The 18,374-nt window shown below is 40.7% G+C and overlaps 1 protein-coding gene across 5 annotated transcripts in view; it reads right to left on the bottom strand.

Moving 5' to 3' along the window:
• Window positions 1-7,925: 7,925 nt before the first annotated feature.
• The window catches only part of PACSIN2 (protein kinase C and casein kinase substrate in neurons 2), a 37,165-nt gene continuing 26,716 nt past the window's right edge, over window positions 7,926-18,374 (bottom strand). The window contains exons 6-12 of one of the 5 annotated variants that reach the window (XM_018083667.2): window positions 17,827-18,002; window positions 17,270-17,390; window positions 16,332-16,337; window positions 15,278-15,402; window positions 14,420-14,533; window positions 13,238-13,434; window positions 7,926-9,772 (exon numbers count right to left, since the gene is read on the bottom strand). In XM_018083667.2, the coding sequence (XP_017939156.2) occupies window positions 9,660-9,772; window positions 13,238-13,434; window positions 14,420-14,533; window positions 15,278-15,402; window positions 16,332-16,337; window positions 17,270-17,390; window positions 17,827-18,002 (852 nt within the window). In that variant the 3' untranslated portion in view covers window positions 7,926-9,659. Of the gene's footprint in view, window positions 9,773-13,237; window positions 13,435-14,419; window positions 14,537-15,277; window positions 15,403-16,331; window positions 16,338-17,269; window positions 17,391-17,826; window positions 18,003-18,374 lie in introns of all 5 variants that reach the window. The other 4 variants (XM_018083666.2, XM_018083669.2, XM_018083668.2 and 1 more) reach the window with 4 other exon arrangements.

Here is an 18,374-nt window from a genome sequence, read left to right as displayed (position 1 = left end):
GCCCCAGTTTGATCCAATTTGCCCTTGCAGTATCCTTCCTTTCCCTCTCCTTTTCACAACCATCACCACTTTAGAATCATAGAAAAACTTTCCTGGGAGGGTCATGTAGTCCCCCTCCCTGCTTGGAGCAGGGCTGAGTTCAAACTCGGGTGAAGCTGCTCAGATCCTCTTTTAGAGCCGAGGGATCGAATGAAAACCTGCAACTGGGACAACCCAAAAGCTCTGGAATGGCAAGGAAACCCTTTGTGATGGCACCTCCTCAGGCCAGAGCCAGAGGCATTCAGTGACCCCCGTGTGGCCACCACAGGCTCTGTAAAGAACTAACACATGCTCATACAAACCCAGCTGGAGGGAAAGGGACACCAAAGTCATCGGGGTTGGTCTATATTTATGTACATTTATGTTTATGAGTAAACACACTTCAATTGCTGTGCACACAGAGCCATTCAAGTCTTCTCTGCAGGCAAAGTCGGTTTTGTGCTCCCCCACCAAGGTGCAAGAGCCTTATTGACTCATTCCTGGCTTGGGAAGTGGGATGGGGAGGGCAAATGTCACATGTCACAGGGCAGGGGAGGGTTGGTACTAAATCCAATTATCAGAATAATTTACTTCACACAAAATCACTTAAGTTTGCAGTACCTAACTAAAATACATACTTGCTAAAATTTTAAAATAATATAAAATATTTGATTAGATCTGTAATTGATCACAGTTCTTCAAAGTGTCATCTGGGGAACTTACCACCAAAATGCACATAGTATATTATATTTACTTAAACATGGTTTTACATTTAAAGCTGTTTAAAAGCCACAATAAGTCAAACTTCTCTGAAGCTGGTGATGTCTGTAACATGACTAACACAGAATTATTATAATGCATTAAATTTGATACTGTTTGATCTGTAGATCAGAAAAAAAACCCAAGCTTTTATTTTTTTTTTTTTGCTTTTCCTTAAATTCCCACTCATCTGATCACCTTCAAACGAATCAGCCGTGAACTTTAACGAGCTGAATCAAACAATCCAAACATGACTTCTGTGCATGAAGAGAACTGTTCTCAAAGTTACTTAAACACCTCAGATCTAGGCCAGACTAAAAGAGACTTACAGCACAGCCTCAGTGAGCTGTAGAGCTCAAACACTCAAGTTAGCAGTGCCAGGTAGCTTGAGGGCTAACAACATTTTTATATGTACAAAACACACCCTACTTAATAACTGTAATATGTTTGTTGAGTCATCAGGCAACTCTGTGTTAGGTAACACCTAAAGACACACCAAAACCCTCAAAAAAGCTACTTCTCGTGCTATACAAAGTGAAGGAAACTAAGATCAAATTACAGGGGTTAATTTTAAGGCAGTTATTCAGTTTCAACACACTATAATCCACAAATTCAACAGCACATTTATTTAAATGGAATTATTTTCCCAAGCTTGTGTCCCCAGCACAGTGTAAATGTACGTGTCTGCTCTGAGCAGGCAGCCTGTAAGCCCAGGTGCTGCACAGAGAGGTCAGTCCTTCCCAAACTCTACACAGGAACTAGAGAGTTAAAGCAAATTACTAAGATTTTAGTACAGATCCAATATTTGCACTTTCCCGTGTCTGTCTTTCCAAAGCCTTACAAACAAAAGGGGCAAACAGCTCAAGAACACAAGAGACAAGATGTAATAAAACAAGAGGGGGTAAACTCATGGCAGGAACAACTTCAGAACCATCAGATGGACGGGAGAGCTGGGAGATCTGAGCTGCTCACGTTTCTCCCTCTCCCTCCTCTCTGTCTTTGCAGAGCCAAGATGGGTTTTACTGCAGTGAGTTCTCTGTGCCTGAGCTGCCTCTTCCCCTCTGACAGTGGGAATGTTTAATATCAGTCCTTGATATCAGCACCAAATTCCTGTGTACCATCTGATGTGACTACAAGGAGACAGAGACACACCTGAGCAACCACAGGGGCCACATCCACCTGATTAAGGTCATGAGTTCAGCCCAGGGGAACTGTTTGAGACACTCCATCCTCGGGCTTTCCACCCTCACCAGCCACGGGCAGTACTTTTTAATTCTCCTGTGATATAGCAATACAGAAAAAGCACCATAACAGCCTTACAGAGCCACTCAATGTCTTAGACACAGTGCCACTGAATTTCAGGAGCTCAGAAAACACCTTCCCTCTGACTCTCTCTGTTGGAACTAGGACTGTTCCTTGATAAACCTGCTACCCCGTTGCAAATATCAGTTTTAGGATCGCCCTCGCCTCACCTCCACAGACTGAATTATCTCAGGAAATAACCAAAGCTTTGCCCCTGCCTTGCTTAGCAACAGGAGTCACTCACTAGTTATCCTGGCAAAGATCTAAAAGAATTAAAAAAAAAAAGTAAAAAAGTAAAAAAAGGGATGGTCCATCTCCACCAGGGAAAAGGAGCGCTTGTAATTCACTGGCTGCTCTGCATGTTGAGTAAATAAAACAAAACAATCAACAACATCAAAATAAACCCAAACAACAAAAATACACACGCACACAAAAGAAAAACAAACCAGAGAACTTGCTCCCAGGGTGGTGCCCATCAGGCACTGCAGCGTCCTCTGCTTGGTGAGCAGCTGTTACATGCACTGCAGGTCCCTACTCAGACCCAGCAGCAGACCAGCACTGTGAGCCAGACTGACTCCCCTGGGCTGATACTGCTCCTGGCCTCAGTTCTCAGCAGGTTTTCACCCTGACAAAGCCTGTCCAGGGAGCACAGACTCCTTCCCTGGTACCACCACCCACAGCAGGCTGTGCTGTTGTTTTCTTTGCCGTATAACGAATGCAAACTTGTTCAAGAAATATTGGATGTAGCCTCCATATCCTGTTCTCCTCCTAATGGGGACTGCCCAGCCCCAGGGGAGAAGCAAACCAGCCTAAATAAAAGAATAAACCCTGAAAGGTGATGAATTTTTCCAGGGAGTAGAGGTGGGCCACTCGAGCAAGTTTGTGGTTTGAGTGGAGCACAGAAAGAGGGAAGGCACAGAGGGAGACCAGCAGCAAGGGTGGGAAAGGGAACCACAGCTGCTGCTTTGCCAATTATACCTCAGTGTAGCAACATCACATCTTGCCAGTGGTTTCTAAGAAGGTCCAAAATACACATATTTGTATTCCCATGGCACAGAGAACCATTTAAAAATCGCTCCCACGCCAGCTGGTCTGACAAAGACGTACATGGAGGAAGGCTGCTCCCTGTGCATCCTCAGAAACAAGTGCCCTGTATTTTAAGTCCTCTAATCGAGAGCAACTAATTGCCAGCGTGCCAGAGTGTGATGTTGGGTGCTGCTGTTTAGCAAATCAAAAACCACGGGCCCTTATTCACACCAACCCAGAATACAGTTCCAATTTGATATGGAGAGATGATTTAACAAGGAGAATCAGATATTGGAACAGTCTGCCCACAGCAGCTGTGGCAGCTCTGTCCTCAGAGGTTTTCAAAAGCTCCTGGGTCACTCTTGACCCTGGTTTGAGGAGGAGATTGGACTGAAGACATTCTGAGGCCCCTCCTCTCTGAATGGTGCCAGTCCCCCCTTTTCTGCACAGCCATCCTGCAATGGATGGGTTCTTCCTGGGATACTTTGTTGACACACATTTTTTGGGGTGCCAGAACTACCCTGTGAGCTGATGCAGCACAGGCAAATCGTTCCAGTGTTTTCTCCTACTCTCACTTATCCCACTGGCACAACAAAGGTCTTGGGCTCCTGGATCTCACCAGACAACACTGCCAGGACATGTGAACACAAAGGAGGGTAACTGCTCAGGATTATCTCTGGAGAACAGTCTGTTCTCTGGGTCTTTGGCTGATTTGATAACCAGGCACTTGCATCTGCAAGTTGTGTGGAATTTCAGCTTCAGTGGCCACCTGCTGCCTCACAGCTCCTAAATATTTGCTGCCATTCCCAACATTCAGAGCTTTTAGTTCTGTGAAATTCTCTCAGTGCCGTTCTCCAGTTATTAACAAGCCTCCCTCCTAGTTTGCTTTCTCCTCACAGTGCTCCTGAGAAACAGTGGAACACAGGTACAGCCTCAGGTCCTGCTCACCTGGATCTTCATTGCTTTCCCAGGGCCAAAGGTCCCCTTAGAGCCAGAGGAGAAGGGTAAATTCTGCTTGATGCCCTTTGGAAAACCTGGCCACACTAAGCAAAACTAGTCACTGCTCACAGATATATTGTGAAAATATATGTTGCCTCATGAAAGTTGTAGTTTAATAAGTTCCAGGCCAACCTCCCTCTGCCGGTGGTAACAATGCAGTCACACACATGTATAAATAATTCACATGGAAAAAGTCTTCACTAGAAGAGGAATATCAAGCATTCAAATGCCTCTCCCACCATATGGAAATGAAGATTAGTAACTACGTTAAAGAACCAGTTGAAGCCAGTTCAACACTTTTATTTAGTGCTAATGCATTGTTTGCCCTGATAACATCACCGAGCACAACCACTTCAAACACGTGAGGTTTCGTGGAGCTTTCCACTCTTGGAAGTGCCCTGCATCTTAACAACATTGCCAAAAACCTACTGTGCTGGAATTTACCAGCCCATCCATGCACTCAAAGCTCAGTTGTGTTTAAATATGTTGTTTTTATTAGCAATGCACAGGACTTGCAAAGCTGCACCTACACGTAGCATCCACTGCAAACCCCACCTGTGTTGGCCACGTGGCAGCGTTTCATCTCTGCCAGGGCACTCAGATTTCAGAGCTTTCCACACAGGGACTCCAGAAATAAGCCCAGCAATTCACATTTGATACCATTGTTTACCTCACAGGCTCGGAGATTTCACGGGTCATGCCCCAAGGTGATCCAGCTGAGGTAACAAGCGACTTGGATTTTCAATGTCCCTCATAAAAGCCAAAGTAAACTGCCATGAAATAAATGGATCATTTAATCAGTTACTGACTACAGTAATAAAAAGTGGGAGGGCACCAGTTCTGTTCCCAGAGGGATTCAATTCATGCTCGGGCTTGTAGATTTGAATACTTATCTACAGAAAGGGTAAGCAGAAAGGTGGTAGTTTATTGATTACTGAGTTGTTACGATTATAGAAGTGTAAAACAGCTGCAAAAGTATCTTGCAGGGTATTGACTGACCAGATAAAACAAGGAGGGAATTTCAAAGACAAATGCAAAATTAAAAATACAGCCTGAACCTCTCCAGTGGGGTCAGAACTGGCTACTTCTAAAACCTAACACTGCTGATTCTCTTTCTTTTCTCTTATCAGAACTACCTCGTTTAGAAAGAAGTTATTTCATCTGTATGAACAAGTGGGGTGTTCAGCTGCTGCCAAAGGTTCTGAAATTGCTGTTTGTGTCTCAGTTCAAACATACTAAGAAGGGAAAAGTATTGCAGTAGAACGGGGATTGGCTTGTATTCCCTCATTTCAGGAACTGCAGCTCTTCAAAGTGACCACCAGCAATGCTTTCAGCCACAATTAACAAGTTCCCTGTTGTTCTGAGGTGAACCAACAACTTTCTGCCAAATCACAAAGGCTGGAGAAAGATTCTGTAATCTTTTAAATCTTTTAAATCCGTAATTTTTTAAAGCAGATGCAACTTCAGAGGAACAGGAGGTATTGCTGCTGCATGGCCAACCTTCAGTTTACCATTCTGTATTTTAGCCCTTTTCTTGTTTTACACTAAATACACCTAACAAGTGTTATTGTAAAAATCACCCAAATCACATCAGATCAGTCCAAAACCATTTCTTGTCCACTCCTATTTCCCACTCAGTTTTTATGCTTACCTCAAATTGTGAAGCCTACCTGAATTTTTGCTTTGCAGTGTTATGGATAAAGAGACAATTGGAAGAAAGAAGATATTAGAACAAAAAAAAAATCAGCTCAGCCATGGTGAGAACAATATTGTACATCAGACAAACTTCACAGACCCCTCAACAAGAGATTGGTTTATTACACTGAGGGGGTAGGTTTATTTTTGGTATCTTGTATGTGTACAGCAAGTATCTAAAATATCCATATTATAGCTTACTAGTAAATTAAGAGGCAGTTTGGGGAAAGCCTGTTCAAAATTTTGGTGCCAGACTTTCAGCCTCAGAAGCAACAACTTAAGAGGAATTTCAATATTACTGTGCATCAGGAACTGCTCACCTTTGTTTACCCCTCTCTAGTAAAATAGCCTGTTATTTTCCTGAAAAGATTGTCTCCACCTTCAATAGATGAACTCATCAGTGTCATCACTTGCTGGAAATAAATACCAGTATTACACAAAGCACCTAATTTATTGTGATCACTGCAAATATCACTGTAGTGATACCACTGGATTTAACTGCTGTAAAATCCAGCTGGAGGCTGACCACAAGTGGTGTTCTCCAAAAAGGGGAACCAAAAGGGTTATCAAGCACTGGCACAGAATCTTCCTTCAGAAAAGAATTCCCTTCAGAATTTTAAAGGGAGCAGGAGGGACAAGCTGGGGAGAGATTAAATTCTGAGCATCATATTCTCCTTCTGCACCTTGCAAAGGCAGCCCACAGCACAGCAGGCTGTTTTAGCAACCAACAGGCTAAAGCCGCCTCATGGGAACATGAAGAGAAGATGGTGCCAGACCCTTCAAGGAGCACAAGTGAAGTGCAGGAGGAAATGTGAGCAAATCCTGATACATAAAGGGAAAAAAATCCTCAGGGTGAAAGTGATGAACTGCTAAACCAGATTGCTCAGAGAACTGGTGGACTCTTCATCCCTGATGTTCAAAGCTCAGCTGGGCAAGCCCTGAACAACCTGCTTTGCACCTGCCTTGAGGTCTCCTGGCTGGGCTAAGAAACCTCCAGAAGTCCCTTGCCTTCTGAATTTGGCTATGAAAGGTATATACAAACTCTGTATACTAGATAATGAGGTAAGACCCATGTCTTTAAAGCAAACTGCACTGAGTTCACCTGTGCAGGGTGAACAGCAGTGCATTCAAAGCAAAGATGGAACCAGGCATTTTCATTTGACCAAATCCAACTCTTTTTCCCTGAAGTTCTCATAGAAATGAAGCCTAATAAGGGCATCAAGCACTCAAAACAGCCTGTGGTTTGTCAGCAGTCAAGCAGGCCTATCCCAGAGCACATGGCACAGGGTTTTCCAGACAGCTCTGGAATATCCCAGTGAGGGACACTCCACACCCTCTCTGGGCAATCTGTTCAGTGCTTGGTCACTGCACGGGGAAGAAGCTCTTCCTCATGTCCAGGTGGAATTTCCTGGCCATCAGGTTGTGCCCATTGCCCCTTGTTTTACTGCACTGAGGAGGGGGTGGCTCCAGCCTCCTGCTACCCACACCTCCCACTGACAGACAGGGATGGGGGCCCTCTCAGTGTCTCTCCTGGAGGCTGAACAGCCCCAGCTCCCTCAGCTTTCCCTGTAAGGGAGATGCTCCAATCCCTTCCCCACCTCTGTAGCCTCTGCTGGACCCTCCCCAGCAGTTCCCTGCCTCCAACCAGCCCCTGTGCCATGGATTATGACCCTCTGGGATCTGCTGTTCAGCCGGCATTGATGGGGGAGAGGAGATAAAATTCACCACAAACAGTGCCACATTAATCACTGCCAGAAAACTCAGAGAAGGCAGAAAATATTCAATTGAATAGTATTTAAAAAAAAAAAGAAAAGGCTTAGGTGCTCACCCCAGCTACATGAGACTTGACACCACCACAGAAAGCAGCAGCACAGCCCATTCTGCACACCCACAAAAGGCAGTTTTCCTCTTCTTCCACGAAGATTCTGCTGGAATGTTTTGCCAAGAACTCCTGTGCACAGCACCTCCCTGTTTTTGTTGGAGCACAATGCCAGCCTGTCACACTCCTCTGGGTGGCTCTGTCAGACAATGCAGGTTCTGTCACCGGGACGGACCCCAATGCACAGATTGTTTGTTTCAGGAGACTGTTTCCACACACACTGAAATAGCCAAGGGTGCATTCTGTGTATTCAGGAGATTAACAGATTTTATTGTTTTCTAAAATATTTGACAATACAGAGAACCCAGACCAGTAATTCCTGACAACTTCAGTGACCGTCCTGTGGATGAACAGTCATGGTGGCAAGTTTTCCTTGACAGACATGTACAAACATCCACCTCCTAAGCCTGCACACTTTGATTCACTGAAAATGAGGACTAAATATGTCTATAAGCTCAAAAAGCAAAGTCCAAGACTAATAAACAGTGTTTTATAGTTACCTTGAAAAAAGCTTTGTCAGCTTCATTACAGTGTAGCTTCCTAACAGAGCATCTCTACTTACCTGACACTTAGTTTAACACAAATCTGCTGGAATTTTACACCCCAGTTTTAAATGTCACAAATGGCTACTATCTGACACGATTACAGCTGGCCAAGTTGTATCTGCAAATGTAGATTTTTACAGTGTTCTGCTACAATAATCCACATATGGACTAAAGCTACTTTATATTCTGACCCATCCATTTATCCACAAATACTGATTTTGAGTATATTGGTGCGTTTTTACTGTACTTCTGAAAAGTCTAATCACAGGATGCTTTGTCTATTGTACAGTAATGAATATGGCAGGAAAGCAGATTTAAATATACCTATAATTTAAACTCTTAAAACAGTTCTAAATCTTATTGACATCCAAAGGCTTGATAACTAACAGCCATGCTCTTTATACTCTGGAATATCAAATCATATGTACATATACACAACATAGACAGGCTCTTAATAAAAGCATTTAAGTCTATTTTACAGTCTTCTCTCTTCAAGAAAATTAGCCTTCACAGATTTAACATTTCAAATCACCCAAAAATCATTAGCAGTTTAAAGGACCTTTTTTTTTCCTGCAAACATGTGCTGGAAATAGTTACTACTCTGGGGCTTATGCATAATTTATCTTTCTTTTGAATGCCATTTAAGATCCAGATGGAAAACTCTTAGTTCAAGTGTCAACCCACGTGAAGAACATTCATAACAGAGTCCCAACCCATGACACCTGCAGATACCTCTGCTACAAATAACCTTCTGTAACAGATATTTATTAAATACAGTATTTTGTTTTACAACTCCATTTACAACTTCAAGCCATGCTGACGACACAGAGAGATTACTACAACGTGGAAGGAGTTTTCATTCAGTCAGCTGGTGACTAAATCTATGTCATAATTTAAGTATTCATTGATAAATCCAGGCATACAAAAAAGGTGCTTAACTACATGGCATTTAAATAAAAAAATACTGCATCTTTCAGACATTGATAAGAACAAATAAAAAAATTAACTATAATAATCTTTAAAATTCAAGTTGCAAGTTACTGAAGGTCACTTAAAATAACTGATTAAACAAAAGTGAGCACAAGCCACATACCCAGGGTAGGATGAGGCACAAGCATAGAAAATGCAAAAATGTTTAGAATCCACAATGACAGACCATGTGGGAAGAAAAAGCTTAAAAAGTATTTTTCCTATCATAATATTTTTTCCACCTAACCCCTTTTCCTTTACATTGTGCACAAGTTGTGAAAACAATGTCAGATTATTGGTTCAGACTTTTTTGCCTTTAATTCAGCATGATTTCTGTCTCAAGCTCTCGCCTTGTCTTTAAAAATATATACATTCTATACATCATTCAGGTTCCTCTCACTGGAACTAAATACACTGTACAGGCCTGCAGAGCTTTGGGCACACCTCTGTGTTTATTCTGTCCTCTGTCACTGGATGGGTTCTACATAGTTTGCTGGGTATAACCCCACTTGTCCGTTGTCCAGGCGCCCTTTGCACCAACCCTGCTCATCTTCGTTCTCCATCTTAGTTAATTCATCCCCTGGAAAAAAGAAAAGAAAAAGAAGGAAAACTGTTAAGAGACTGTAACATCTTAAGTAACATCAGGAAGATAAATGACAATTACCTACATGTCCAGTTTTATTCCCCTGCCCAACACAGGCCCCAGCAGAAACCTTCCCTTCTTTGCTCCTCATGCTTTTGCTACTTGAGAACAACTATCACTTACAGATTTGCACATGGGATAAGAAAACAGGAAGAAACAAGCTACTTAGAAACTCAAATATTACCTTGATGGCGTTTCAAAAAGATTATGGAATTTTTTTTTAACTTTTGAAGTTATATACTGTGTTATTTCACTGTAAGATCAAAGACTCCCTAATATTTAAAGGTTTGAACAGTCAAAGGTAGTTGGGGATGACACAACTACCTCTGAACTAGAATAATCCTACATTTTTTAACCCTCAACACATGTCAGTGCAAGTGAAACAAATGTTTCATTAGGCTTGCTGTCGATGCATCCTTTTAAGAGCTTATGGGAAATAAGGATGAAAATGCCACAAAAATTAAGTAACTCAAAGTTTGCTCTCAGCAAAAGCTGAAAATGAATGTCCAGACATTTATGAACTATAATACAACTTTGTTTTGACTAATCTTATCTTGTACATCCTCAGGAAATACTCTGGCATTAGAGAGCCTCCAAGATGTTGTATAGGAGCAAATGAACATCCACCTCAGCCAGGTAAAAAAGGCCACACTGAGCAACAATTATTTCCTCATGATCTGTGTCAAGTGGTTTCCCTGGACAAAACTGATTTGTGTTTCACCTTAGTTAGCAACAGGAAATACAGGATGAAGGTATTAACCACTTATTACAGTCCCAAATGGTATAAAGTCTTGGTATCATTTAGGAGGACATGAACCAGCCTAAAGAATGTAAATTCTTTGGCAGAAATTGCCAAGCTTCCTATCAAATCTTCCTAACACATCCATCTTCTACAGCTCCTCTCTTAGATAAAAAAGGTTAAAGCTTCATCTCCTCTGGTTTGTATGTTTACCAGATAACAAAAAGTTATTATGAACCAAAGTTTGGCACTGCTGACTGTACTTGGTTTATGGAGACATTTTTTTCCCACTGCAGAATGAGAGAGTGCACAATTACAAACCTGCCTGTTGCTTCCATGAAATGCACATTAATAAAGAGTGAAATATGTTAATAAAGGGTGAAAGGGTGAAAATAAAACCACACTGACAGTGACACCCCCCACCCAGTGCAGCTGCATTTGTATTTAGGCTTGGGCTTGGAAACTCAGTGATCTTGGAGGTCTAAGAAAATGTTAACACTTTAAAGTGTCATCTGCACAACAGTTACAGTGAAACAACTGCTATGATAAAAACAGAACACACAATAACATGTTCTGACAACATTTACTGTAGATATTTATTCTCAGCCATGGCAGGGCCACAGCAGGGCAAGACAGACATATGGTAGATAGTTTTATATATATGTAATAAAACCTCTCATAAGATATAAATAAAGTTATTCTTCCTCTTTGGAAGCCTTCCACAATTGTTTGCCAAGGGGAAAAAAAAACCAAACACCAAATAAGGTATTCCACTAACAAAAATGAGTTTCATGTATAAAAGTATATTTAATGGACACTATGCAGAGCAGATATTCTACAACACGTATCTAGAAGTGACCACAAAGAACTCTGTAGGCAAATTCTTTGAATACCCAAGGAAATCCCATCTGGGAATATCCATGTACACTTAAACCCATCCCTAAAATGCATTAATCCTCTGTTGACAGCTGCTCAGGAGTCTGGGGATACCTACACAGGAGCACAGGACTGAGGACGTTTTAAACCGGCTCCTACATGACCTGAGGAGTTTTTCCCCTTAGTCTTTAGTTCAGTGCAAATCTATCACACAAACACTTCTGAAAAAAACCCTAAGTTTAATTATAATTCAGAATCTGTAAGGGGATTCATGGGCTAGAATGCCACCCCTTTCCCAGGATACAACCAGGTAATTTGGTGGTGTAATTTACTTGGATGTTCTTCTTTCCAAGGTATTAAGCTAATTTTAAGTTAAATCTACCTACATCTCACAGTTCATACTTCCTGCACTTTATCTGTATTTATGGGTATAAACATTGCATAGTTTTGCCAGTGGAAGACTCCTGCAAACCCTTGGATTGCCACCCTGCTGCTTCACAGGCACAGCACACACATATATTTCCAGAGGATTAACTTGCTTCCCAGCCCTGCTCAGTAAAAGGAGAAGTTAAAGCCTGAGGAATGAAGAATCATTTTGGTTGCTGTGCATTCCACAGATGTTTTGTAACCACTGTGCTTCCATCAGGGCACAACTCAAACCAGTTAATGGCCAAACAAACCCATTCCTCCACTCTGGAAGCCTACAATACTGAAAAGTCAGGTGTGTAGGGGTTTGCCTACTAAACTCTGTAGGGTTGGCACTTCTAGACAGCTAAAAGCAGCAGCTGTTACTGCCACCAAGGAAGAGGAGAGAGGACTTTCAGTTCTGCAGGTCATTTTGTTTAACAGAGGAAGGAATATCCCAAACAGATGCATCCCAACATATTCCAACCAGATCAGGAGTCAGTGCTGCCAAACAGGAGCTACTCAGAAGGACTATTAGGGAGGGAGGAGGGTTAGGCAGGATCCTGTAAGGGGAGCTGTACATTCAGAGAAACAGCTTTAGAAACAACCCAAAAAAGGGGAATAAACTCTCCAACCAGTTTGGGGGGTTAAAAAGCTGACATTCCTTAATTCCAGCACTGGGTGCAGGAGGGATCTCTCCCCCTAAATGCACACCCAGCAGTCTAAAAACCAGGTTATATTCATGAAACTAGCACATCCATTACATTTCTGGAATACTCACTTATATGCTAAATATTTCCATGGATTTATTTGGATATGAGCAGGGGTCTTTTGAGGGTCTCTGGTTCCCCATTCCCTAAATTATCCTGTTATGAATCTCTTCTCCTTGAAAGTATCTCAATTTGTGGACAGGTCAAGATGCACTTTTCTTATCAGCTTTGCTCAGACACCCTGTCTTTGCTCTCAAAACTAAGACATATACTAGTAAACAATAAACTGGGATAGGTAAATACAGGGATTAAGCACCAGCTGGCACAGGATTACCAGTCACCAATGCAGGGAGTCAGCACTATCTGTTACAAGACCACACTAATCTCTGACATGGGTACTAAGCACTATCTCTGCTACAAAATTAGGCATTATTCACTGATATTTTGACAAACACTATGTTGTTAAAGTTAAAAGATTTTCCCAACATCTTCCCTCACTGCTGCACAAACTCCTTTTTAAAGAAATACAACTCCTTCTGTAACACAGGTGAGTTCAGAAAATAAAAGATGAAGAGGAAAAAAAAAATCCCCAGCCTTTCTCCTTTCTGATAAATATTCTGAAAGATACTTTTAATATTAAGTACTGTTGGATAAATAATGTTGTTGACTCACCAGCTTTGAAGCTGAGCTCATCCTGCTCTTGGCCCTCGTAGTCGTAGAGTGCTCGTACTCTCACCTCCATGGCTGGAGAGGTGTCCTCATCAAAGGGATTGGTGTCCCCATTGGCATCAGTGGAAGAGAAGGGATTGTTGGACTCCTCATCAGACCAGTCTGTGGGGTAGCTTTGGTTTTTTTCATAGCTGCTCACGCTGAAAATCAATTTTTCAATTAGTCTTTTCTGCTCTTAAAACAGGAGAGTAGAAATATCACTAAGGTATCAGCCCCCCTAATTAAGCTTAAACTCCACTCTAAGGCCCAGGTTTGAAATTTTCTTTCTGGTCTCTCCTCAACTATCTTTAACTGACAATGCCTCATTAAAAAAACCCAAAAAACCAAACCAAAACAAATCTTATAATACATTTACCAAGGCAGAAAAAGGCAAAATCAACACATATCAAAGACAACCTCCCCACAAACTCAAAATCTTCTCTATCAAGGAATCTACACAATCCATGGGACTATTTACTCTAGAAAGGTGAAATGGTAGTAGATGAGAGGAATTATCTGGTTTAGGATAAGACATTTAAATAGCTTTGCAGAACCTTCCTCCCAAACCTCTATGCACCTCTACAACACTTTTTGCATGGTGCAATCCACCAATAAAGAAACTTGTATTTCTATTGTATTATACTGCAACAAGTCTGTGATTTAAAGGAAAGTTCACTGTCCAGCATGCACATGCCATTTAAGAGAGTGCTGTGTCCTCAGTGTGTAAACTGAAGCAACAGGCAGCTGCTTGAGAAGGTCCTAAACAAAAAAAGAAAGCAACCTTAAAAGCAGATTTATTCAGCAAGAAGACACAGAGTAAAGCCCCAGAAGCAGTTTCACTAGAAAAACACATCAGTTTTAACATTTCATAGGAGGGGTAAAGGAAGGGGGAAAAAGCAACAGCAGTTCTGTTAGCAACTGCCAATAACCCCAGTGGTTTCAGACCAAAGATCAAGGCAACAGATGTGGCATCTGTTAGGAAAGACAAGTTAGGTCACAGTGTTGCTCACACAACTGCTTAAAAACACTTCATGCACTGACCAGCAGAGTGTTAAAGAAACCAAAAATAGGAAACCCTGGACAGAGAAAGTGCAAAATGTGAAAACAATTGAAAAAAAACAAAAACAAAAACGACATTTCACCAACTTTTTGATCTTATTGTCCTCCTTTTCACTGACAGTACTCCCAGTATCTTCTTCATCTTCAAAGGGATTGTAACTTGATTGTACTGACTGCACTGTGTTACTCTGGACACTAAGACTGCTAATTTGGAAAAGAAAAAGCATTATGGTGACCCTATCTGTGGAAGAGCAGAACACTGTCACTGGTGTCCCACTAGGCAGTTTCTTAGCAGACCCCTCCTTCAGCCAAATTTAAAAAAAAAAATAAAGAAAAAGGAAAATAAACAAAACCCCAAACATCCATTGAGTGCAGCATAAAGACCCAAAAAAGCCTGGAAAGTCTCACATTTCCTCCACAATTAGAAATATCCTTCATGGACCATAATTTCTTTTTCCTACTGCCTGCAATAAAAGGCAGTGCAATTTTTCTAGCAAGTTTTATTCCTTTTTTGAGCAGCTGATGTTAAGAGTTTTATATTAATCACATCCAGAATTCTGAAGTGACTGTTTTGCAAGCTAAGATTTCACAGTATAATTGTCTTTTCTAGAGATTTAATCACATCCAGAATTCTGAAGTGACTGTTTTGCAAGCTAAGATTTCACAGTATAATTGTCTTTTCTGGAGATGGGAAGACAGCAAGAGACTACCAGGTTAGCTACAGAAAGTTCACTTTCTCCTGAAGCTTGGCTTCCTTCAATTCCCAATGGACAGAGAACTGTGAAACTGAGAATAATTCCCAAATTAACTTGTGAACTGCAGAGACATCACTAAAAATGCTCACAGATAATTATCATTTGACTGAACAGCGACTTTTTGATGCTGTAGAGCTTAGTATAGATAATAATCTTTGGCAATTAGTCTTTTTAGGCACGAAAAAACTACCTGCTGTGTTTGTTAGGTTGTGAAACTTGGTCTCCTGTCTGATTTATACCAGTTAAAGTCACTCCATCAGAAGCCTTCTTCTTTTCTCTTCTACTGAGGGTACGATTCAGATCTGCAGACCACTCCTATCAAGGAATGCAAAACATGATGGAGACATTTAATTGAACAAGTAATTACCACATTTATATTTCAAACTGAGTTATGGAACAGACATCTATCCATACAAGAGTACCAATAATTATTAAAAAGGTGAGTTAGAGTAAATGTTTCAGTTAGAGAAATCAAAAGAGCTGGTCAGTGCAGCTCTTAAAAAGATGTACTGTGAGGGTTCACAGTTTCAAACAGTGCCAGGACATCTGGCTTTAAAAGGTAAATCTTACATTTAATTTTAAAAAGTGTTATAAGAGAGGGCTTACTTCTCAAGAAGTGCTCCAAGAATGACCTACAAAGAAGTTGCTTTTTAAACTCACTGTGCATCACTTCTCCTGTCCCTAAGATTTGAGCCATGAGGTCCTTCTCTCTAGATTTAGTGACATTTATTGTGCTAAAAAGCCATCTCTCTGAGAGTTAAGGCTCAAATCAACAAATGACAAGACTCATGATGCCACTTGCAGACCCTCTTTGATGTTTTGAGCCATTCAGAGGCAGATGGACAGGCAGGATGAGACTTAAACACAACTCCTACACATCAGGGCAAACCAAGCTGCATATAATGATATAAAAGAGAGAACAAACTGGATGCAAGCAAATTATCCTATGCTGAGACATGTTACCTCTCAGAACCATTAAAGGTAAAAAAAAAAATAAAAATCATACTTTTAACAGGAAATTAAAGTTTTGAGACTTGCTATTACTACTGGGCTTATACAGGTAGCAAAGTCAGCCCAGTTTAAAGTGCTTTCTGGCCAACTCTTCAGAGAGACCTCATTATTTTAACTTTGCAAAACAGACACTGGATTTCTGAGCTACCACAGTTTAAAGACCACTGACCTATGCACATTTGCAGTTTACAATGCAATTTCATAGGCATTTGATCATGACTTTTTTTACTTACGTCATCCTTGTAGCATGTAAATGAGAGAAAACTTGATTAGGAGAACAGCAACAAGAGGGTTTAATTTGTTAATTATAATGCTTGAGAAAAAGGATGGTAATTGCCCCTCACAGAATTAACTCTAGTTCAGCATTTTGGGTAAATTCTGCAGTATTATTATGAGTTTCTTCCTCAAACCTTCTAAAGTTGCTCAATATTTTAAAAACAAGTGACATTTTCCATTATTGTTAATAAGGGAATAGTGAAATAGTTTATTCTTCCGCTCCATTAATTTAATGTCTAGAAATTATTTCAACCAAACCCATGATTCTGGTCAAACTCATTCCAAATCCAGCTATTTGATACCCCAGTACTACGACTCTGCACTGACACATCTTTGCACTTATGTTAACAGAACACTGCTTAGAACAACCCCTTTCTTTTAAAGATGGCATTCAGCAATTAAAATTAAAGGTAGAACTTTTTTTTTTTTTAATATGGCAGCATTGGATTTTAAATGCCAATTTTCAAATTTTGAAGTATTTAGTTCAGACTTTTTCAGAGAGTCTTTGCTGCACTCACTCCTTATTACCTGGTAACAGCAAGGAGATTCAAATTCAAGTCTGACACCAAAGGGAGAAGTAAAACATAAAGGGTAACACATGCAGCTGTCAGAGATGTTACCAATTAAATGATGGCTTATGACTTTATCTTAAAAAATATCACTACAGCTTTCTGGGTTACCCCTTTTCTCTATAAATAGGTGCCCAACATAATCCCCTCCAGAAGCTGGAGGATGAGAATTAAAATTGAAAATTAAAAGAAGAAAACTACTCTGACTTGCAGAAACAAAAAATTCAGTGTTGGAAGCCTGAAGTTACACCAGAAAGGAACATTACAAAAAGCAAAGAGTTAAAAACAGCCAAACCAGTTCTGGGTTTTAGGTACTGTGAGCTTACCTCAAACTGAGGCCAATTCATTGACATCCCTGGACCTTGGTTGGCTCTGAACCACCTCAAGTCTTCAACAGCATCTGCTGATTTGATGTTCTGTTCCAGCTCACGGTAAATATTTTTGTAACTGCAAAACAAATTTGTCTTTGAATTCAGTATAACATTTAGAAACATGGAAAATCCCCTGGTCAGTTTTGTTTGGTTTTTTTTTAATATTTCAAAGTTCACAATAGTATCAAAAAAGAACAACTTACAGCAAGACAGACTTTTACAGCCTGACAGACCTATTAACTGCCTGTAAAAAAGGAAGAGCAGCCCAACAAGTAAACCTGCTGAGAGTTCACAAACCCATAAAATCCTTATTTGCCAGACTTTAGAATTATGACTCTTGTGGCAGTAAAAACAGGATGTACATAGGACTGTATTTAAACTACTGAACACCAACCTTGGAGCTGCTTGAATTTAAAAGCCTTTCTACAGTAGAAACTGGTTTTGTGCTAAGTCCCTGGGACTCTGGATCAAGGCAGAAGTTTTCCCAAGGAGAATTTGCCTTACAGTTTTACCTTGCAACGTTGGACAAGTCAAGGTGCTTCTGGACCTCCAGCAACACTTCCCGGAAGAAACGCAGCCGCTTTTCCTCAAACTGCTGGCACTGCTCAAACACCTGCTCCATGTTCTCCATGTACTGAGGAGTGGCATTATCTAATTCCTTCAGGGATTTCTCATACTTTTCTTTTGTCTGGGGGCAGAAAAACAAACTATTAGCAATGTATTTTATTACAGTCTTATAATACAGACTCATCCATGTAGTAATGGCCAAGAGTTAGAGCAGAACTGCAATCTCTTCTCGTGACCTCTGTACATTAGATCATGATGAGAGTTATCTAAGTCAACTGCAAAACAGTTACAATAAAGCTCTAAAAGCCTCTTCTCTGGTTTTTTAACAGACCATGACAAATGCTGGTGTAATACTAAAGGAAAGAGTAAATCAGAGCAGGCAGTCAAGTTACTGAAGTTCTTTGGAGATCTTTAAAAGTATTGTCTTTCCTCCTTTAGTAATTTACAGTCCACTGTGAGTTGTATCAACTCTTGTAAACATGAATTGCATATG

This window comes from Manacus vitellinus, unplaced genomic scaffold (genome assembly GCF_001715985.3).
Source record: "Manacus vitellinus isolate BGI_N305 unplaced genomic scaffold, ASM171598v3 scaffold_66_pilon, whole genome shotgun sequence".
Taxonomy (NCBI): domain Eukaryota; kingdom Metazoa; phylum Chordata; class Aves; order Passeriformes; family Pipridae; genus Manacus; species Manacus vitellinus.
This window is presented reverse-complemented; position numbering and strand designations above follow the sequence as displayed.